The 25,018-nt window shown below is 33.6% G+C and overlaps 1 protein-coding gene across 1 annotated transcript; it reads left to right on the top strand.

Moving 5' to 3' along the window:
• Window positions 1-21,686: 21,686 nt before the first annotated feature.
• Window positions 21,687-24,454, top strand: LOC114314193 (putative receptor protein kinase ZmPK1). The gene has a single exon (XM_028260654.2). It carries the CDS (start codon window positions 21,763-21,765, stop codon window positions 24,193-24,195), a length of 2,433 nt encoding a protein of 810 aa, XP_028116455.2. The 5' UTR covers window positions 21,687-21,762; the 3' UTR covers window positions 24,196-24,454.
• Window positions 24,455-25,018: the final 564 nt, after the last annotated feature.

Raw genomic sequence — 25,018 nt, 5'->3', positions numbered from 1 at the left:
GTGTTCCCAAATTTCAGTCATATGTTCGGAAGTTCAGTCCAAAAAAAATGACAAATAGTTTTTCTTATTTTTGCCATCTTTTTTAAGAAGTTTAATTTACTCTTATAAGGTCAATCTCATCTGAGTTAAGAACACCATTAAAGTTATAAACATCTTCTAAGATTTTATTGTTGTACTCCTCTCATCCCATGGCATTGTGGTTGCCGAAAAAACTTCCACTCATTTTCATTGCTGAAGAAGAGTATGTAATCAAATGGTTGCCACTGTTGCTGTCCGAATATTGTCGCCAAACGATTTTTAAGGTTTTGAGGGTAGATAGGTTTTGAAAGTGGAATTAGGGGAAGATGGATGGGTGGTGATGGAGGTGGATGTTCTCATAGACCCTAATTCATGATGTAGTGGGTATGTAGGCTTAATTGTGAAATGGGATATTGTAAAATTATTGATGTCCTTTTTAGAAACTTCACTTGAGTTTATTATTGTAATAAATAAATAAAAAAGGATAAAAAATAAAGGGCTCAAAATAATTGATATAGTGCTAATAGCAACACTCAACGTAATATGTGATATGAAGTTTTAAATGTGATTACTTTTTTGCCCTTTATTTTGTTGACATTGAAACCAAACTTTCTGCTTCATTCATTATTTTCTAGGTCCTTTTTTGGAATTTTGAAACTCCTATATAAAGGAAAATGCCCCAAACCCCCGCTGGGGGTGACCCCCAGGCCCCCAGTGGACTGTGATTGGTCTGTTTTTCTTTTTCTTTTTTTATTTTTTATTTTTTAATTTTTTTAACCAACTCCCACGTGTGTGTGGGGATGGTGAGGGTGGTTGGAGACTGGGGGTCTTAATCAAAACCCATTGTCTAAACCAATTATGTATGTTGCCTAGATGCTGTAGGCCATTATTATATTTCATTTTCTTGGTATTAGGAAAATCCCATCCATTGAAAAGATTTATACATTAAAAAAAAGGGGTAAACTAGTTGGACTAAATTTTCATAAATTCTTATTGTAAATAAATTTTAATAAAATTGTTGATAAAAGTAATTTTTGATAATGATTTTTTGTACATGTCGCTAAAAAATGATAATTAGCGACTTTTTTATCGCAATTTTTATAAATTGTGGCTAAAAGTTACAATTAGTAATGTTTTTCTATGACAAATTTTTTAAACAGTCACTGAAAGTTAAAAATTAGTAACCTTTTTTTATGACTTTTTAAATTGTCGCTAAAACTTAACAATTAGTAACATTTTTTATGACAATTTTCAAACTATCGCTAAAATTAATAATTAGTAACGTTTTTTTAATAGTGTTTTATAAAAAAACGTCATTAATTCTCACAGAATCTACTGGACAATAAATTCACCTATTAAACTCTACGCGTAAGTCTAAAAAAAAAAAAAACTACAATATTAACGTGGTAATTTTATTATTTAAATAAAAAACATTGCCATGGTATTTTGTCCTAATATAAGAAGTTTATATTGAGCCATATTCATTCTCTATCATATAAATTTTGTATCATTTTTTTATTTGTTATATCATTACTATTTGTATTATTAATAATATTAGGTGCATAAAATAAAAAAATATACATTATGTGTGGCTAAAATACGTCTTGAGTATAACATATCATTACTCAATGGTAGTGCTCCTTGTCCAATACCAATACATAGACAACCAAACGGATTTGAAGGTTTTAAACCTAAATTTAGTTTGCATGTTAATTTACATACTCATCTACCTTCTAAATTTATGAAATTATTTTTTTTCTCCTATAATTCATTTGAGAAGTGGCTATTTTAGTAAAAAGAAAATTTTGTTTTTTTTTTTTTGACTAAAATATGAGGTAAAAAAATCAATATATTTGGAATTTTTTTTTACTAAAAAACACATAAAAAATAGGAGTTTGGATTTGCTAAAGTAGAAAATCTCAACTTTACAAGTGAAGTTGGTGCATTGTGAGATCAATTTGTACTCATTTCCGTGATTTGAACCATTCATCTGTAAAAAATTGGGTTGATCAGACACAAGTAATCACATGATTAAATACATATATCTTATAACAAGTAGATGGTTTATTTTTAAAAACATGTATTGCTATATGGATAAAATGATCTGATGGTGTGAGAATCATATTGGATCAACTTAATTTTTTTAATTAATAATTTTCTTAGTTGATTGTATGAGACGAATTGTTTAAATTACCGAAGTGAGTCCAAATTAGTCCTATAATGGGTCAATTTCACCGTAAAATTGAGATTTTAAACTTTAGTAAATCTGAACTCAATTGGTTTTTGACTCAAATCTTTACTTCCCAAATGAGCCCTGTAAGAATCTGAATTTTTAGACAACTAATTAATTTGTTAATAATAATATTAAGTCAATTAATAGTGATTATTAAACTATTAAATTATGATGTTAATAGCATCATGACTAATACAAATATTAATCTCCTTTAAAAAAATTTATTTATCTTTTTGTTATTAAATTTATGTATCTAAATACAGTTGTGAAAAACTAAATGATTTAAATAAATAATAACTAAGTTAGTTAGAAGATAGTAGCGAGCATCCAGTGAATAGGTTATATATACATTGATTTTATTTTGTACACACACACACACAAAAAAAGAAAAAAAAAAAAATATGAAGTCATATTTTGGGCAGGGAAATTCGCCCCCCTCCTTCCCAAGAAGGCTGCTGGAGGCATGCTAAGGCATGCATACATTTACACTCTAAGCCTACACATGTAGGTAATATTTCCCAAGCCAAGAGGAAAAAATAAAAATAAAAATAAAAATAAAAATAAAAATAGGCCTCGAAACTCCTACAAATAAGGACACTGTTCAACCATTCTACTACTATGGCTGAGCAAAGAGAAAAAAGAGAGAAATAGTAGAAAAGAAAAAGAAAAAGAGAGGGAGAGGAAAAGGTGCTTGGTGGTCACCATTTCAAAACTAATCTTGAGAATAGTTTGTAAAAACTCTTGAGGTAAGAATACTCAACCTCTATCATTCCTTAGATATATTTTTTTTTACTGAACCTATGTATCAAATATATGCAAGAGTATGCATTGTTAATACATACATAGAAAGAATAGCTCAATGCATGTTTACATTTTGATAGAATGATAATTTCATGATTATATGATTTATATTCCTCCTTGCAAGCATAGATTACATGGTTTAGCAACTGATTTTATCTTCTTATGTGCTCAAATATTCTCCATTGTTTGAAATAATCTTGCATGAGAGTAAAATGAGAGAAAGTTGGTTCACTTATACTTGAAGCTTATATTTTCTTCACTGTTTGAGATTTTATCGGATGAAAAATGCTCAAATAAATTAAACATAACTTGTGTTAAAAATATGTTTTTACTAGGAATATATATAGGGGTTCTATACTATGTAAAAGTTTTATAAAATCATTGGACACCATTTTCTTATTGCAATAAATATTTGTTCTAAGTGTTGCTTTCAACACAGTAGGAACAGTGACTTCAAATAGGTCCCATTTTCTTTGAAAATGTTATTTTTCTACACGACCACATGGGATAGTTAGATATAAGAGTTATCTTTCATTTTTTGCCGATTTCACAAAAAATGGATAAGTCTAAGAGGAGAAATTGCAATTTTACTAAAATGCGACATAATCTGTCCAATTGTCTTAGAAAAATTATTTGACCATCTTCCATTGGTTTTAAGTCTTCAAACTCTCTGGAAATATGTTCTAAACTCAAATATCTAGCAATTCGTTCTGACCATACCTCTTTTTGACACCGTTTGAGGCCACTTTTTATTTTTCAAACACAGAACACCTGTGCTGGAAGTTGCTGTAACTCACTGTCCCATAAATTAGTTTTCTTCCAAATTTTATTTCTTCATTTTAAAATCATTTTTAGCCCTGGTATTCTTCTCAAAATATTTTCCTAACTCAATGACCTAGTACCAGTTAAAATATCGTAATAATTGAATTTCGTTTGGTATGGATTTCATTATTTTTAGTCCAATCATTCAGTGCTGAAAATAAGAAGTGTGGGAAATTGTAAGAAACTTTGTGATGACTCCTAAGACATTCTATAATACTTATTTTGGTTTCCATACATGGTTGTGTTGTGCTTTATAAAACTTATCTCACCGTGGTTCAAACTAAAACTCACACATGCATCAAAATGTGAGAATTCGACAAAGTAAAGAAACACAAAATTGAACTGATACTTTAAAGTTTGAAAGTGATGGGGCGAGCCCAGTTTAGAGTCTTGCGCAAGTGTGTTGCAAACCCTAACATGGCACGGGAAGGTATTTTAGCTCTTATTGGTATAGGCGATATAAGGTTGGTAGTGCGAGTGTCATAACATAGACTGTTCCCTTGGGGCAGACCGTGATGTCACGACTCGGGTATGTAACCCTGGTGTGTGGGCATCATTAGTAGTTACAACAAGTAATATTTGAATATTTGACCAAGAGGGAGTCAGAATTGCCCGAGGCCATTGCTTAGCAGTTGAGTGGAAATAGTGCTCCGCGGGGAGTTACTTAGACTTACCTGATAAACAATCTATGTGAATTAAAAAAAAAAAATTTGACATCTTCCTTATGATGAAATATTGTTTCCGCTTGCCATTGTTCTTATTGTCTATTCTTATTATTTCAACTGATAACATTCTTGTTATGCATATTAAATGCTACTTTTTACTCTGTTACTACACAGTATTCATTAATTGTGAGTATTATTATCGGCATGGGTATTTTGGGTTGTAGTATCTTATTGAGCTCGTCGTTCATTGGCATTCCCATTGCCCTGGCATTTTATGTCAGGTACCGAAGAAACTGAAAGATACATCGAGGTCTTGAAAGGCGACATTTAACCTTGGTTAGTTTGAAGTGTGCCCATGTCCCATGAACCTTGTTTTCGAGTTTTATAGTTTTTCTCTATTTTCTTTTTTTATATTTGTGTTTTTCTTTCATGAATGTACTAAGACTAAGTTTTAAGTTTGATTGGAGTTGTAATTTAAGAACTTTTAATTTCTGTTTTGTTAATTAATGGATAATGGCAAACTTGGTGGTAACAATGATTAGCAGTTCTTAATTAAGAAAATTGATTTTAAGTTTTAAACTTGATTATGATGTCCTCAAATTTTGGGACGTCACAAGCCCTATAAAATTAGCCAGGGTAAATTACACATTGAACCCCTACGTTTTGCACCAAATCTCACTCTAGTTCCTACACATGAAATTATGAAAGTTAACCCCCTATACTTCTGGTCAAATCACACTTTGGTCTCTACACATGAAATCGCGATAGTCAATCCCATGCACTTTTACTCAAATCCTACTTTAGTCTATACACAAGTTTCAATGTCCCTCTTCTGTTATTTCATTTTTAAATCTTTAATAAAATCCAATCATATGACAAAAATGTGATTGTGAAATGAGGATAAGAGATAAAAATTATCAATGTTTTCCGCTAATACACTCTGTCCTACGTGATAAGTGCATGAGAGTTATATAATACAATATATATATATATATATATAAGTTCGTATGATAAAAAATGGGAGAAAAAGGAAAGAAAGTAGAGTTTTTGAAATTAAAAAAAAAAAGTGACAATGAAATCAAAGAGAAAGAAAGATGAATGGACAAAAGATTATGTTACTGTAAAAAATAGAGTTTCGTGATTTTAATTTATGTAAAATCCGAATTCATCTTCTTAATTGTTTACAATCTGCTTTTTTGTTTTAGCGTACTATAGTTATATTTTGATGTTTGAGATAAATTACATTTTGCACCCCTACATTTTATATTAAATCTCACTTTGGCCCCTACACTTGAAATAATAACAGTTAACCCCTTGCACTTTTGGTCAAATCTCACTTTGGTTCCTACACATGAAATCGTAACAGTCAACTTCCTACACTTTTACTCAAATTCCACTTTACTCCCTACACAAGTGTCAATGTCTCTCTTCCAACTACACCCATTATCTCACCTAACTTAATTCAAGAAGCAAACTTGTCCTTAGACTTCTCATCCATAGATTTCTTTTTCTTTTTTTTTCTTTTTTCTAAGCTGATAATGTCAAAAGCAAACGGCAATGATTTGCAGCCTTACATTGGATTTGGACACATTTTATCTGATAAATTGACTTATATGATTTGATTGAGCCCAACACGTTCAAGACTTTTAAAGTTACAAATTTTTATAAAACTTAGGTTTTTTATAGTGAAAATTATTAATGATGAAATTACAGTATACATCTTTAAAATTATTAATGATAAAGTTATATTTTTTATGATAATTTATTTATTTATTTATTTATTTTTGTATAAAATGTATGCTAAAGAGGGTGCACATGATAACCTTTTCCTCAAGTTTAATTATAGGTTACAGCAATGTACCTATAAAATGTATTTAAAATTAAGTGATCACAAAATCAAATGTTTATGTGTGATTCATAACAAACTAATTTAAATTTGTAATAATAATTTTATTTTTATTAATACTTTAACAATTTTGGTATAGTTTATGCCTTCTGTTATGAGAATTTTTTTTAAGATGATGACGAAGAAGTGGGAAATGTTTTGCGGCATTAGACTCAATTTATTTATTAATTATTTTCTTTTGAATATATTGAAAGTGAAAGAGTAATTGGACATGTGACCATTTAGTGAGGTACACGGTTCTAATTTCTTCTACTAGCTTGGGTGGTATTTGATAAAGTTGAAAGTTGAAAATTAAAAATTAAAAATTAAAAATTAAATGTTAAATTTTTTAAGTTAAAAAATTGTTTGATAAAAATTTAAGTGTTGAATTGAAGCAAGTTGTTTGATATATATATATATATATATGTATATATAAGTTCAAATTTGAAATTTATTATTTGTAAGTTGTATCTTTCAATTTTGTATTATGATATGGTAAGTTGGTGGTGGTAGAAGAGGCGGTGGTGTTAGCTAATGGTGAAGATAGAAAGATAGTGATTGTAGTAATGATGGAAAGGTAATGTCATGGAGATTAAAAAAAAATAAAAAAAAGGTGACAATGGTGATGATAGTGGTAGTGGTTGTGGCAATAGTTACAATAGTTGTGGAGGTGAAGGGTTGTTGTAGTTATTATAGTAGTGGTAATAATGGCAATGCCGACTGTGATGGCAATAATAAAATTATAGTTGTGCATACAACAACAATGACAATAATGGTAAAGGTGGTGGTGGCCAGTGGCATGATGGTCATGGTGGTGGTGGTATGTAAGTAAATTTCATATAACTTAAAATTTTCTTAACTAAAAGTTTACATTTTAAAGGACACTTAAATTTTTAAGTAATATCAATTATCATTATTAAATGAGCTTAATTGATTGTTATTTAATACATTCAGTTTTAAGTGTTAAATCAGGTTAATCTGGATGACTAATTAGGCCTAAGACGCCTATATGCCACTCCTAGGCCTTCACATCCATTCTTCTTCCCTTACACGCACCCAATCCCTCCTCTCTCACTCTCGACCCCATCCTTGTAGCTCATCTCTTCCTTGTGCACACCCAGTTGCTCGTTAATACACCACGACCCCTACCCATGTAGTCGTTCCCTCTCTTATGTGTACACCTAACCCTTTCCTTACTCTCGCCACCCCTAGTCATATAACCCCCTTTCCCTCGTGCACATTTAGTCTTTCATCATCTCTTGCGACGTCCAACTCACAATCCCTTTATCTTTTCTTATGATACATACACCCACTACCCCCACACTTGCACTCCCCTTCGTCATTTTTATTATCTCTCTATGTGTGTATGTGTATGTGTATTGCGCTTTCATTATTGTTGTTGGGAAATGAAAAAGAGGGGCTAGGGCCAGCTAGTGAGGGTTATTCGAGTCGAGTAAGTTGGTATAGGGTGAGAATAGATTGGAGGTGGCCGCCAAAGCTAGAGAGGGATAGGGGTGGGTGGCTAGAGTTAGGGGGTGGCACTTGGAGTTGGTGGTGTGTAGATGCCATGCCCTTTTGGTTATTGGGCTCATTTTCATAAATTGCACCAAACTCTAAATCTCACATTAAATATGAATCATGTGATCTATAATGGTAACAAATCGTTTATCCCAAAAGTTATCAAAATAGATCGATTTATAACAAAGTGTTGCCACTTCAATTTTAAGAAACAAAGAAATTTTTTGACTTTGAAAACATAATTTAGGCACTAATCCGTCATAACCAAATATCTTGGCTCGAAAACTTAGGTAGAAGAGGAGGAGGTCATTACATGAGCACCATTCTTGCCCAATCAAATGATTGGCCACTACTAATTGTCATGACCCGAACCCGCCCCTATGGATTAAGGTCATAACCAGCCAATAATCAAGAGATTACTTACAGCCTCAAACCTGATTAAACATAATGCAACAGAGTAAAAGGGCCAAAACGGAAGCAACCTTAAAAAAATTTGTCCATAGAGCTGTGCTTACATGGCACATCATAAGATTTCACATATATTCGTTAATAACCCACATCAAAAGGAAGTTAACATAAAAGTTTTACACAACAGGATCATTCGAGTCATAGTCAACCAAACCAAAAGCTTATGTACATGGTGATCTAACATTTTCACCAAAGTATCAACAGAAGGACAAAAGAAACAAACAAATCTCGTGCGTGAGACGTTTGGGCTGACTCCACAAAACTTGACTTTTCTTACATAACTTCACCGAGGCTGGGTTTGAACATCTCTTTGCTCACCTACATACACATGAATGAGAGTGAGCGAAAGCCCAGAGAATAATATCAAATAAAGAAGGTACATGAATGAAATTTGAACAGATATATCAAATGGCCTTAGGCCCATTCATGTCTCTATTTTGTGCATTAAACGGCTTCAAGCCGGAACATATCAAAAGGCCTCTAGCCCACTTCGTCCTCAACAAACGGCCTAGGGCCCAATTCATTCATGTCGAACGACCTTTGGCCCAATCATTCATATCAAACGGTCTTTGACCCAATCATTCATGTCAAACGGCCTTTGACCCAATCATCTATATCAAACGACCTTTGGCCCAATCATCTTTATCAAATAGCTTTTGGCCCAATCATTTATTTCAAACGGCCTTTGGCCCAATCATTCATTTCAAATGGCCTTTCGCCCAATCGTTCATTTCTATATTCGTATTTATGTGTGTCACATATCCGTGATCATAATCATATTCATATTCAATTAGTCTTATGCAAAAGACTGATTTATCCACAATTCAAAGTACAAATCCATAAGGCTCATACAAAATCAACGTTTGGGAAATGACGCACTTGAACATATCTTTAATAAAATATTACTCACAGTGATCTGTCGGTGGATTCGCCCTTGTGCTCGACCCGCACAATACATAACACATATTGGGTCACAAGCTATTCAATCCGTTCTTAACTTATACACTCCTCTTAGGCCTCTTTCTTATCTTCTTAATCCATTCACAATGCTCAATGCATACCTAAGAGTGCTTAGAAATGAAAGAGAGCGGAAAACAAATCACAAAGCCATTTTTTAGAATTTCAAAAACAAGGCTCGCCTTAGCATAGCTTTTGCCACTTGAGCGGACCCCTTTGATTTTCAAAAGTACTGGTTTCCTCATTTTCGCGCTCGAGCATTGCTCGAGCTGAGAGTCAGAACATGTGTTCGAATGCTCGAGCGTAACTCCTCCTACTCGAGTGGACGTCAATGTCTGCAAAAATTCTAGAAACTAACATTTCACGCTCGAGCGGCGCTTTCCCCGCTCGAGCGGACATGCCAAATTCTGAAATTTTCAGAACTGTTCTTGTAGCTCAAACTTGTATTCAAATTGATGCAACTTGCATGCTATGATCCATAACTCGCTTTTACATCTTCTAGCATAATACAGACATTATATTTACAATATTATGAAACTTAATTCCCATGAATCAATCACAAGCATACTCAAATTATATAAAACTTATTCCCAACACATCAAATTCATGCAACCAAAACTCATACCTCTATGAATTGTGCTTGCATGTGGAATATAACTTCCATTCTTAACTCAAATAATACAAGTGATGATCAAGGCATGAATCTTAATCAAAATTCAACATGGATCATATGTTTCATGCTCAAATAGACAAATTTATAACAATCCTTTACATGCATGTCTAAAATGACTTCAAATTCACCAAATTCAACTCAATTCATGCCCTTGATTACAAATTATCTTTGAGTTCACATAATTACAATTCAAGCTCATGATTTCGTGTCTAATTACTCACCTATGAGCTCCAATCTTCTATTTTATAGTTAATTCTTGAGTTAATTTTCAAGATCTCCAAGCTTCTTGATCAATTCTCTAACTTAAGCTCCCTCTCCCTCTATAATCGGCACACACACACTCTCTCTCTATCTAGGGTGCAATCTCAGCAAATATGAGTTCATAAGAGAGGAATTGAGTGTATGTAAGCCTATTTATAGGCTTGGCTAATCAAATTGATTAAGGCTAAGTAATTGAGCCTAATTTAATCGTTCTGAATCTAATTAATTCAATCCGAATCAATTTTCAATTAAATTTCACCGTAGGCTCTAAAAATTACGTCAATCACAATGGCGTAGTCAATTTCTGTTCTGTGGCCGATAAGGCCTTCAATTTTCAGTTTATAACAGTAAGTTGGACAGATTTTCCTATAGTGAATAGATATAAAACCAAAACCACATATAATCATATAAATAGCACTCAAAATCATATCAAGCACATAATCACAATCATAATTAGCATAACACGGAACAGGGTTATCACACTAATATTTGATTTTGTGAGATTATATGATTAATTAATTCTGTAAACTCAATTATTACCATAAGTTCTTTACTAACCTAATCAATTAGGTGATTGAATAAACAAATATCATTCAAGTTAGATTAATAAACAAACCACATCAAGTCAAATTTTTTTTTTAAATAATTTGATTTTAAAACAAAAGATGGCTTTAATATCATATGGTTATGAACATAACCCACCTCAAACAATATCATGAAAAATACTCAAAACAACCAATTGATCATTTAAAAACACATAGACTTGAATTATTGAAAAACAATGCATTAAATACAAACAATATGCTATGAACTTTGAAGAAGTAACCCAAATTCCACCACAAGACGTCAAGTGTGTAAAATATATATTAAATAATGTACATATGATTCTAAACATGCTACTAATGCAATCAACATGAACCCTAGACCCAGTTTAATAGCTATTGACATTATATAAAGCAAACAAAGTAAGTAACATATACAATCTAACATGTTGAACATTATATGATAATTAAAGTGGGCTATATGTGTGATAATATTAAGATTAAACTAACCTAAATATGTTGTTAATATACACAACCTAAAACATGCAAAACAAAGTAAAAAAACATGCGAAAAAGCTAACCTACATGATCATGCATGCTAACTAATACCACAACCATTATCATCTATGTAAAACATTATTAAAGGAGTTGTATTTAAACAAAAATCAGAGGACTTACCCGTTGGTTTAAGATGAACACAAGAACACAACTGAAAATGTAAGAAAGTTTGCTTGAAAGCTTCCATCAAGCTTTGGCCTTGCTTTGATGCTTCTACTTCAACCCTATATCTACTCTTAGTTGCTGAAGTTGTAGTATTAGGGTAGGAATTTGGGAATTAATGCTAGAGTTTCAAGGTTGCACACATGCAAAACAAAGCGAAAAATATGCGAAAAGGTTAACCTGCATGATCATGCATGCTAAATAACACCCTAACCATTATCGTCTATGTAAAACATGATTAAAGGAGTTGTATTTGAACAAAAATCAGATGACTTGCCCACTAGTTTAAGACAAACCAAAAAACACAACCGAAAAGGTGAGAAAGTTTGCATGAAAGCTTCTCTCAAGCTTTGGCCTTGCTTCGATGCTTCTACTTCAACCCTAGACCTACTGTTAGTTAATATATATGTTGTATTAGGGTAGGAATTTCGAAATTAAGGCTAGGGTTTCAAGGTTGCACACTTCAAGTTCAACTAAACAACTTAAACTTACTTCAATTCTTGGTCTCCTTCAAAGAAGAGGTGAGGGGTTCTTTTTATAGGCAAGGAGAGCCTTGGGGGTTAAGAAAGAAACTGCTAGGGTTTCCTTATCGCTTCCTCATTGTTCCTCTAGTCCAAAACACAACATAGTCCAAAGGGAAACGAGATTCTAGACTGATTACCACATGTGCGGCCACCCATGTCATGTGCGAATGCACATGGCTAGCTTAGGGATAGGTCCAGCTTCATGCAAACGTACGGAATTTCTGTGCAGACGTGCGGATTTTCCATGCAATGCGCGAATTGACTCTCTTACTATGACTGTGTGTTGATCAATCCATTAGCACATAAGGTTCCAAGTCAACTTTTCGATTCCCAAGGTTGGTTGTTGCTTAAATAGCCCCGATTAACTCTCCATTGACTTTTTTAAGTAAAAATTGATCAATACTTTTGAAAATAGCATCAATTCAGATTCTACCGGTCATTCCCCTTTCATTTTCTTCTAGATGAGACCAAAAACATATTCAAGGGAAAAATGATCATTTTTGAAAAAAATATGGTTTTGGCTTAAAATAGGGTGACACAATAACTCGTAACAATTTCAAGTATCTCTAAAGTCAAAGTTTTTACCATTAAATCATCATGAAACTTTCATGTCACGACCCTAAACCGCCCCTAGTAGTTTGGTGCCGTGATGGCCAGTAATCCGGGATTACCGAAGGCCAACTGACAAGATTCACACACAATCAAAGTACAATAATATGGGGCTAACAAGTACGGGAGCGATTTATACAAGCAGATTAGTCCATAAGAGCTATGCATAAGTCAAATGAGAAAGCAATCATCTGCAGATGGGTTACAACTCAATTACAAACGAAATAAAGTACAAATTACATCTTTCATACTAAGAAAAGGGCTTCACAAGCCGATATGAACAAAATACATGAAATACAACTAGAAGCAAAATCTTTAGAATTGCCGACATCCTTACTGCCGACATAACAGGTATACAAAACACGCATCTTGATCAAAAGGCTTCTCAAGCCGACGTATGCAACATGCAAGTATTACAAATCGAGAAGCATAATTTTCAAGACGGCCGACGTAATTACAGGTCAGGCCGACAAAATCAAAATCCAAAATAAGCTCCAGAATCACATTTAGGCGTCACCGCCTTCTTGCTCATCACCTACATATATATAGAGAGGATGGGCTTGGATACTCAATGAATGGTATAAATAATAAAGGGGTTTGCATGAATAATAGCCGAAATCCTTTCAAAATAATACAAGACAAACTCTATATATAACAAGGAATGGACCTCGTCCATCTAACAAATCTTCAAAGTTTCAAGGGATACTTACTAGCATCACATATTACAAACAATAACATTCCGGCAAACATATCCACGCGGTAAACCGTCTGTGGCAAAGCAAGACAGGCATCTCCAACGAGGGTGCTACAAAAGTTTAGAGTCCTCTAGCACAAGGGACTTTCAAGACAAGATGTGCTGCGAAAGTTTAGGGTCCTCTAGCACGAGGGACCTATGTTACAAAGGCCCGTAGCCCTTTAACACTAGAGTACAAATCAAGGGTGCTGCGAAAGTTTAGAGTCCTCTAGCACAAGGGACTTTCAAAACAAAATGTTCTGTGAAAGTTTAGAGTCTTCCAGCACAAGGGACTTTCAAACGAGATGTGCTACGAAAGTTTAGAGTCCTCCAGCACAAGGGACTTTCCGAGAAGGTCATTCAAACAAATATGATATGAGATACGAAACTAAGGACAATCATTCATGCTTAACAAATATCTTTCAAGACAAGCAAAGCAAAGTTCTTTAAAACATTGATAACATAACTTTATCAGAAATACCACTCACCTAGTTCTTCAAACGTCGGGGTCAAGGCAAGTCCAAGTCCTACAACACATGGCAAAGTCTATTGAATGCACTACTCAAAACAAGTCTAGCTTTCATGCAAATGACCTCGGCATTCTTCAAAACTAAGTCAATCAAATTGAAACACAGTTTTTTATCCTTGGAACAACACGCTGGGCAACTACCAAGTCTAGGCCGAGGTCCCACACCTCCTTGCCGAGGTGTAGCCTCGATGGCCACATTCAAAAATGAAGTCGGGAAAAATCTGGGTTTCCCTCTTGATAACATGAAGAACAGGAGCATGAAAACTTGAAGAACATGAACATGGGGAAGATGAATACAAAGATCGAAACTTGCTATCACAACAGCTGAGACTTCATGCTATGAATTCGAAAACATGGACCTGGGTACCCACACTCAAGGATCTTAGCAAAATAAACACAAAACATGAGCTTTAATGCAAACTTTCGGATCAAACGAGGTTTTTCCTCAAAAATACATGAAAACCGTTTTTCTCTTTCTAAAACCAACTTTAAATCGATGAATGGTGTGTGGAACAGGTTTGATCATGTAATGCAGCTAGATGATCAATAAGAACAACAGGTGTAGGTTAAGATTCTGACCTCAAAACTCGAATCCAACGGTTTAAGCTCTAACGATCAAGCTTGGAAGTCACCCTCTCTAGCTCAAACTTCTCCCCCTTCTAACTAGAGCTTCTCTCTCTAAAAAGGCAAGATTGATACCAATTGTATGCTTCACGCGACAAACACTGACTTAATCCTTTTGTCGGGACACGTGGCATCGGCTGATTCGCTCAACTCGAAAAGGTGACTGACTTGACAAGACAAGACTAAGACAAAGCGTACTCAACAAGCTAAGCGGCACGAACACACCGGCAAGTAAGGACATCGGCTAACAACAAGACTTCGGAAATCAAAAGGGCAAGGACATCGGCTTGGAAGGACAACACTTGACTAAACTGTGCCACACCTTGGCCTAGATGTGCCACATCTCGGTCTAGGTCGTACCATTCCAGGAACAAAATCACTCACGTAAGGATCAAGGATCTTGAACGCCTAGATATTATCATCTCGGCCCAGATGATGCACATCTCGGCCTAGGCTACGCGCACCTCGGTCCAGATGATGCACATCTCGGCCAATATGCCAAGGTGAAGATGGGGGTCGACCAAAGGGGTTCCAAGATAGTTCTAAATGATAAGGGTTTCAAAGGTGTCAGGCTTAAGACGACCTCGGCAACACACCAGGCAAGAACAAAGTATGCAAGCAATCATTCAAGCAAAACAAGACAAGATTTGCAAATGTACGTATTAAAACAAGATCATCCACAAATGTATGCAAGTATGACTAAGTCAAAATGAGGGTTGTTACATTTCAAGTGCCTAGTCTTAATGATCAACTATAATATAGTGTCTACATGGTAGTAGAAGAGTAATGGTTGTTTGGGGAGGGGGGGAATTATTGTTTAAAATGATGTAGGTTAATTTTGATAGTGCATTGCTCAAATACTTTTTGAAAAAATTGGAAAAGTAAATTATATTGACCTCTCTTAAGATTTGAAAAAATATAACATATTCCACTTTTTTAGCATAATTATTTCGACTTCTCTTTTAATAAAACTAAAAGGTTGAAATTAATTCAAATGGTGTGAAAACAATGATAAATAATACATGCGCGCGCGCGCACACACACACACATATATTAGTATAAAATAGATAATAATATCATTTTTTTTCCATCTATATTACTAAAGAATTATTGATGAAAAAGAAACAATGTGTTATGTGAAGTAAAACCTTAAAGGGTGCATTACAAATAGGGTAAATTACACTTTGCCCTTTTTATCTTTAGTTACTTTCCTATTTTGGCCCTTAAAGTTAATTCTTTTCCACTTTGACCCTTTATATTTTAAGTTTTTCCTACTTTGCTTCAAATGCTAATTGTTGTATAAAATTAAACAAAAAATGACACATTAACAGTCACGTGATATAAAAATATTTTATTATATATAACTCACATATCTAAGTAACATAAACTTATAATATAATAATAAATTTTTTCATGTGACATGTAACGCTCCAAAATAATCCTAACATATCTAATACATCAACTCACTTCCAAATAAAATAATAACCATTACTCAAGGGATACAGAAAGACACATTCATCATGTTCATTTACATAATTCCAAATGTTATACAAAAGTAATCTCACATGCGTTTATACATTCATTGACAAACTTGTGCAAGAATCTATAGCATGTAAAATCATTTAGTCAAAACGAATAACGCCCTCAAAGGCTTACAAGTTCCAAGGCAGTATCCCGATTACACAAAATGGTCTCTCGGACCCACACATATTAGCCCTTGGCTTTACAAAGAAAAATCCACAAATAAAAGAGCAATCCACTCTTCACCAAAAACATATATGTGCCCTCAGTTCAGCGGAATCACCACATCTTTACCTGCACCAAATCCCATAGGGGTGAGCATAAACCCCAATAGAAAAATTCCTAACAAAGTATGTACATTTATGTAAGACGTCCAATATTAAATGCAAGTGAAAATGCGATGCAATGCCTTTTTCAAAATAATCTCATATCATGCCTTTCTTACAAATTCACCATGTTTTTCATTAACATATTCGCAATCTCATCAATTTCCAAAACTTAAAATTTTAAATCATAAAGGGGCGGTAAATACGACTCAAGTAATCTCTAGGTTGGTGTCTGCAAGTAGGCTCAACAAGCACTACCAAATTGTCATTTTATCGGTATTAACCGGAAGGCTCGACGCCTATCCGCGCGATTTTCTAGTCTTTCACCATGGACACTCAGGCCAACTTATCAAATTCAACTACACCCCCTATCCGGACTTACCACATATTTACCCCTTAGCACTTCCATAATTCTCATTACAACATAATCTTTCTCAAAGTAAACATTTTCCAATTCATTTCAAGATGTGCGATAATGAGAATAAATCGAATGAGAACATGATGCAATACATGATATCTCATAACATTTTCCCATTTCAAACATCTCTACAACAATAACAATTTACTACATTATTCATTTCTTCTTCTCAATAATATTTCACAAATGACCATACCTTCAATTTAAAGCAATAACAATCTCTCATCATGCCCAATTCACAACAAGTTAGTCCCTTCAAGGCTACATGTAATGCCTTTTAAACATTAACTCCAATGTTTACAATTTTCACTATTCAAGGTGCACAATCATTTGTTATTTCATAACAATGCACTTTCAAATGTTTAACAATAAGGTTAAAAGAGTATTTCATTTCTCATATATCAAGTGAATTGTCATTTTGCTAAATATATGATGAAAGTTCACTCTCTAATTATAAAACAACAAGATGCCCCCAAACATGTTTACATCTTTCAAAATTCCCAAAATTTCTAGGGTTTTATGTCAAAACCAAAACAAACATCTCCCCCTCTTTTGGAAGGGTTTTTCTCTCGAGACAACACCACTCCTATTATGTTAGTTAAAGAAAAATCCTCAAGAGTTAATTTAGGAAGAGAGAGAGACCAAATCCCACCTTTATAACCCTAGCATTTATGAGACACAACCAAACTTTCAATACCATTAATGAAAACCTTAAATCAACCAAATCTAACATAAAAATATATATATATATATATATAACTCAAGGAGATTTCCCTACCTCAATGATTGATGAAGAAAAGAGAGAAACCCTAGAGATCCAAGATGCTCCAAACTCGATCTCCACGGTCTAAGATGTAGTCCTAACTTTGATCTTCAAGACTTGTAAGAGAAGGTGGATTTAAACCCAAAAGATTGCAAGAAATCAAAGGTTTTAGAGGTTTGTAGGAAGTTTCTAGAGAGAATGAGGAGAAAATATGACTTTTAGAGTGAGAGTGAGAGGTTAGAAAATAGAGCAATTTCGGCCAAAATGTGAAATAAAAACAGCGTTTTCGGACTCAGGCCCGTTCCGCACGTGCAGCACGTGGCCTGCACGTGCGGAGCCTCCTTTTCGCACGTGCGGCCTTCATCCCTGCACGTGCGGCTACTTCCTCCCGAACTTGCCTTCACTCGTGTATATTAGACAGAATGCACCCCCTAGCCTCCCCTGTATTCCACACGTGCGGCCTCACTCCCCGCACGTGCAGCCCTGGCCCAACAACCCAGAAAAATCTGTTTCGGTCCCCGGGCACTCCGGACTCGACCGCGCACCTACCGAAGTGAAAGGAAAGTCGAGTCAATATAAATAGGATGTGAGTTAGCGAAAAGGCATCCGGACACAACGATCTCGAAGAAAACGAGAAAGAAGGAACGTGTAGCAAAACCGATCATCACATGACAATTATTATGACTTTTTCTGTCTAATTTTGAACAAAAATTAACTTTAGGAGTAAAATTGTAAAAACTTGAAACATAAAGAACCAAAGTGAGAAAAAATAAACTTTAAGGGCCAAAGTGGAAAAGTGGTCAAACATAAAGGGGGGCAAAGTGTAATTTATCCTTACAAATACACCCCCTAACGTTCGCTTAAAATACGGATTGTCCCATATAGTTTGAAAAATTACAAACACCCCTTATTAGAAATTTTTTATTTAACAGAATTAATTGAAAAAATAAAATTTCTAACTACTTTCCTATACAATAATAAAATTATCTCAATTATATGATTCAAATATATAACTAGCGATATTTAATTATTTTTTACATAAATATTTTATTTAACAAATTTTAAAAAATAAACGGTTCAAATCACAAAATCGATTCTAAAATGAATCTACAAAATTCAAATATTTTCTCAAATTAAGATCACAGCTTAAAGTAAATAAAAAAAAAAAAACCTTACATTTCTCTTATAGAATTCCTGGTACAAATAATAAATTCCATCGCCATCATCTCTTTTATTGAATTTCCTATCATAATCATACATTTCGGGTCTTGCACGAAAGAGACGTCAAGTCAAGGGCCGGCTCTGGTTGGAAAAAATGTGGGGGGTAAGAACGACTCTTTTGTTTTGTTTGTTTTGCTTTGTTTTGTTTTGTTTTATTTTTTTATTTTTTTAACTATAATGTGATTTCATAGTCTACAAATACTCAAAAATAAAATAAAGTGTTGTGTAGATTTATAAATCTAAAATAAAAAGATATCCATAATAATCACATAAATAAAATAATTTTAAAACAAAAAGATCTTGATTATAATCACAAAGTAAAATAATTCAAATTTACAGCATAAAAGTTAAATGGCTTATTTTGGAAAGTCACAATTTTAACTAAAAAATCACTATAAAAAAAATTAATTCTCATCTTTATATATATATATATATATATTTATAAAATATTGAAAAATACTAAAAAGTCAAATTCTCAACACAATTTATAATTTTAAGATTTTGAAATGTCTTGATAAAATATGATAGATCTGAAATTTGAAATAATAATATAAAAGTAATTATTAAAAATATTTTTGGTACTAAATATTATAGTTTTACAAATATCATAATAAAATAATTTTCTTTTTGTTTTACTCTATCTTTATGTTTATTTCATGATCTATTTATAATAAATAACTTCTACATTTTTATTAAAATTTAATCTTAAATTCCATCATTTGTGATAATATTTGCTTGTAGAGGAATTGTCTTTTCAATTGATTAATTGACTAGTAAGAGCATCTAAAACGGTTCACCTTCATCAAATCTGAATAAAAAAATCACAATTTTCCCAATTTGGTACCAGATGCTCTAACGGTTCACCTTTCACCAAATCTGTCTCGGGCCAACCAGTTGGTCGACTGGTGAGGGAAAATATATATATATATTTTTTTGAATTGTTTGAACCAGAAATGTTGAACTGTTTGAACTCTTTCCGGGACAACCGGTTGGTCGACCGGTAAGCCAAAATTTTTTTATTTTTTTTTAAATTGTTTGAACCAGAAATGTTGAACTATTTGAACTTTTTCATGGACAATCGGTTGGTCAACCGGCTGGTCGACCGGTTCGTCTCCCCCAACGGTCATGTACAGTGTTTTGGTGAAATGCAAAGCCTGTCCTCAGTTTGATGAATCGTTTGGTGAAATCTTATTTTGATATCGAATTGGTGCAACCGTTGGAGGACCAAACAGTAACTTTTTCATCAAAATTTAAATTTGATATCAAGTTTGGTGAACCGTTGGAGATGGTCTAAGTGTGCGTTTCACACACACACACACACAAAAACTATTTTTTAAATTATTTTTATTTTTTATTTTTAGTGAACTTTAATTAAAAAATAACAATAAAATAAATCCTATAGTACCTAATAGGTGAGAACGCACAAATTAAAATTTAAAAAAAAAAAAAAAATCCACTAAAGAAAAAGAAACAAAAAAAATCATTATTTTTAGTTAACCAAAAAATTTGAATTTATGTTTCTTTTGTCTTTAGTTAATTTTTTTTATACTTTTTAAATAATTATATATTAGAATGACCTCAAAAGAATTTTTTTTGTTGACAAAAGTGAAGGAGATGATCTCTATATATGTTTAAAGATAAAACTCAAATTTACGTAAAACACAGTTAAAATGTGAATTTAAGATTGAATTGGTAGGTTTTATCATGATGGGTTATGAAGAATTAGAAATAATAATGATGAAAATAGGTACTTGAATTTGAAATATTTGATACTAAAGATTATAGTTGTACAACAATAATTATAAAAAAAATTTAAAAAAAATTCTACTTTATCATATTTCTCAAATTTCATCATATCAAATATACTTATCCGAACAAATATCATGAGATAATATTTAATTCTAGATCAGAGTTGGCAAAATTAACATAAAACTATGAATCCGTCCAATTTTATTAGTTTAAAACCCATTTCTATATGAATATTCATATATAAATTGTAAATATGTTCTATCTTACAAACTTATTTAAACTTGAATTTAAATGAATTGAATAATAGTTACCATTGAATTTAAATAAAAAAAATAAATATTAAAGTAAAAATCTCCCGCCGCCACCGTCAAGAACATCGATATTATCCCCCAAAAACTAAAGATTCTATAAAACTAAATCGATAGTACCTTCATTTTAGATAAAACTCACATTCCAATATTTTTAAATTTATATCATATAGTTAAATTTGTTTTGACAATAACTTTTAAGAGAAGTATTTGGATGCACAAGACGCATACTATATGCACTTGCATAAGTTCGTTATAATTATCATGTAGTTAAATTCATTATAACTTAAAATAGCTAAAAATAAAAATTACTATAAAAAAATCAACTAAATTAGTCACTTCTCAAAATAACCCTGACTTTCGGAATAAAAAATTGAGATAAATTTTCACTGTCAATACAATTTTTGCCACCAAGAAGCTCCTTTTGACTCATTCAAACCCACTGTTTGGATCAATAGCCCTTTCGAATAGACATTCAACACATATTAACAAAATATTCATGCATGGAGTCAGTTTTTTTTTTTTTTTATCAGCAAAGAAAAATTACATTAATCAACATGAAATTAAAGGTACAGAAAAATGAGAAACATTGAGAGAGATTCGGAAGGTACAAAATACTCTACTACTGCTACTCACAATCATACAACCAACCCCTTCGCCTCACGAATTTTTTTTTTTTTTAAACAAAAAAAAAAAAAAAAACGTTAAGAAGGACTTAATAAAAAAATAAAATACACTGAGAGCCAGTTCACACACTGTTAAAGGGAAAATTAAATTTTGCTTGACAAATACATTGTCCATGGAGCTAATGATCTGTACTATATATATTCACCACCACCATCCCACAAAAACTACAACTCTTTAAGAAACTCATATGCAGAATCATCACTTCATGGCTACGCCAATTTTGATCCTTATTATTCCATTGGTCCTGTTATTCCCATCCTTTTCATTTTCAACACCATACATATATAGCATGAGTGAAGGCTCATCTCTCTCAGTGGAGAAGCCAGACGATGTTTTGATTTCACCAAACGGTGTATTCTCGGCAGGCTTCTACTCTGTCGGCGTCAATGCTTATTGCTTTGCTATTTGGTATCGCGAACCATTGTATGACGGGAGTCACACCACAGTTTGGATGGCCAACCGAGACCAACCCATTAATGGAAGACTATCCAAGATCACTCTCCTTAAAAATGGCAATCTCATCTTGACAGATGCTGGCCAACTTAACGTTTGGGCTACCAACACCGAGTCAATCTCTTCAGTACAATTGCTACTGAATGACACTGGTAACCTTGTTCTTCTTACTTCGGAGGGTTTAATTCTTTGGCAAAGTTTTCAGTCACCAACTAATACCCTTCTTCCCTACCAACCACTCACCAGAAACACAAAGCTTGTGTCATCTCGAAGCCAAACCAATTATTCTTCTGGTTTCTACAAGCTTTTTTTCAACGATGAAAACGTCCTCAGTCTTGTCTATGATGGCCTTGAAGTATCCAGCATGTATTGGCCGGACCCATGGCTAAATAGTTGGGAGGCCGGAAGGTCTAGTTACAATAGTAGCAGAATTGCTGTATTCAACTCCTCAGGTCATTTCAAATCAACCGATGATTTTCAATTCATAGCCGCAGATTCTGGAATTGGGATTCAGAGAAGATTAACCATGGATCACGATGGCAACATTCGAATGTACAGTCTAGACGAGAAAAACAAAATTTGGAACGTGACTTGGCAAGCCAAATCTCAACCGTGCACGATCCATGGTATCTGCGGACCCAACAGTTTGTGTACTTATGTTCCCCATGAGAAATCTGGTAGGAGATGCTCTTGTATACCAGGGTACAAGATTAAAAATGAGACAGACCAATCTCTCGGATGTGAGCCAGATTTCACTCTCTCTTGCAATGATAGTGAGATTGGTTTCCTCCATCTTCCTCATGTTGAATTCTATGGCCATGATGATAGTAGGTTCTGTGAAAATTATACCTACAAGTGGTGCGCGAATAAATGCTTGCAAAGTTGCAACTGCTATGGGTTTCAATACAAATTCAGCTTGGATAGTGGTTTTTACAATTGCTATCACAAGACACTATTGTTCAATGGATATCGTTCACCAAATTTTCAAAATTACATGTACATAAAATTGCCGAAGGCCTCAATCCGATTTTATGAAAATCATGTTCAAGGATTCAACTCAAATTGCTCTCACTCACTTAGTTTGCAGCTCAACAGAAGTTACAAGAAACCCAAAGAAAATGGGACATTACAGTTCATGGTTTGGTTTGCCAGTGCTATTGGAGGAGTTGAGATTATTTGTATTTGTTTGGTATTGTACTTATTGTATAGAAACCGTCAAAATTCAAGTGCAACTACACAAAGTTACTTTCAAGTTGCGGCTGGATTTAGAAAATTCACCTACGAAGAGCTAAAGAAAGCAACGCGTAACTTTGGTGAAGAGATTGGAAGAGGAAGCGGTGGCGTGGTATACAAGGGTGTATTGTCTAATCGTCGAGTTGCAGCAATCAAACGGCTCAATGAAGCTAAACAAGGAGAAGATGAATTCTTGGCTGAGGTGAGCACCATTGGAAGAGTTAACCACATGAACTTGATAGAGGTATGGGGATATTGCGTGGACGGGAAACACCGACTTTTGGTGTATGAGTACATGGAGCATGGGTCCTTGGCAGAAAATCTTACTTCCAATGCCCTTGATTGGGAGAAAAGGTTTCATATTGCGGTAGGCTCTGCAAAAGGTCTGGCTTATTTGCACGATGAGTGCTTGGAGTGGGTTCTCCACTGTGACGTGAAGCCCCAGAATATTCTCTTGGACTCCAATTACCAGCCAAAGGTTGCAGATTTCGGTCTCTCAAAGCTATTGAACAGAGGTGACGGACATCACTCAGGCTTTTCTAGAGTAAGAGGAACAAGAGGTTACATGGCTCCTGAGTGGATTTGCAATTTCCGAATCACATCCAAAGTTGATGTTTACAGCTACGGAGTGGTGGTGTTGGAGATGGTCACCGGAAAAAGCCCAATGATAGGTCTTCACACCTCTGTCAATTCAGGAGAGATGGAACAAAGGGGTCTAGTTAAGTGGGTGAGAGAGAAGATGAATGAAAATGTTTCGAAGGAATTGTGGCTTGAAGAGATCATAGATCCAATGATGAAGGATAGATATGACGCAAGTAAGATGGAAATATTAGTTGAAGTGGCATTACAGTGTGCAGACGAAGACAAAGATGCAAGACCAACTATGAGCCAAGTAGTAGAGAGGCTTCTGCACCATGAGGCAAGTAATTATTAGCAAAATAGAAGGCCTCATCAAAATAAATAAATAATATAAAGATTATTAGCAAAGGCCAAATTGAAGTTTCTCTAAATGTAGCAAGCAACAATCATGCCTCCCCCGAGCATGGCAAAGGAGAAAGCCACTTCAGTTGCCTACTTTTTAGGTTGTGTGTGGTTGTCTTACTGTCTTTTATGGTTCTGGATCTTTTGTACCAAAAATTATATCATCCCATCCCAATCTATTTATAGTCTTTAAATCATACTCTTCTCAATTATCATGTTAAAAAGTTATTGATAAATGAGTGATTTTGTTGATTTAGAAATGTTAGAAAGTATAAACATTTCTACAAGGCTTCTCTAAAGACCTCTTTGTATATAAGAAAAATGTTAAAAACAACTTTGAAGACGGTTGTTAGCGTTGAAAAATATATATAAGGAGTTTTAAAATGTGCAAAGAACGAATAAAAATAAGTAAAAGTGTTTGGAATATGTAAAATATGTTTTAAGATTATAAATATTTTGGTATCATATGATTCTTATTGCTATCATTAACAAGACCCTATACATATATATATAGAATTTTCCAACACAATAAAATATATGTATTTTTTAATTTTAAAAAGTTAAAATTATCATCCAATAGCATAATTGAAGGAATATAAATATTAAAGACTTACAAATTCATCCACAATGATGTGTCATCAAAATTGACTTTATATGATTGAATGTAAGTAAAATTAATATCTATTACATCATATCAGTGTAAGTTAAATTTAAAAAAATTTCTTTTACAGGTCTCAAATATTTTCCTTGAACCAAATATCTTACCATAATGGGCA

Source organism: Camellia sinensis, chromosome 15 (genome assembly GCF_055761805.1).
Source record: "Camellia sinensis isolate YWXY chromosome 15, ASM5576180v1, whole genome shotgun sequence".
Classification (NCBI taxonomy): Eukaryota; Viridiplantae; Streptophyta; class Magnoliopsida; order Ericales; family Theaceae; genus Camellia; species Camellia sinensis.
The sequence above is the reverse complement of the archived record's forward strand: the minus strand, read 5'-3'. Positions and strand labels throughout refer to the sequence as shown.

Bases quoted from the DNA above. Each gene is read 5' to 3' on its own strand.
- LOC114314193 (XM_028260654.2), top strand. From the start codon at position 21,763: ATGCAGAATCATCACTTCATGGCTACGCCAATTTTGATCCTTATTATT.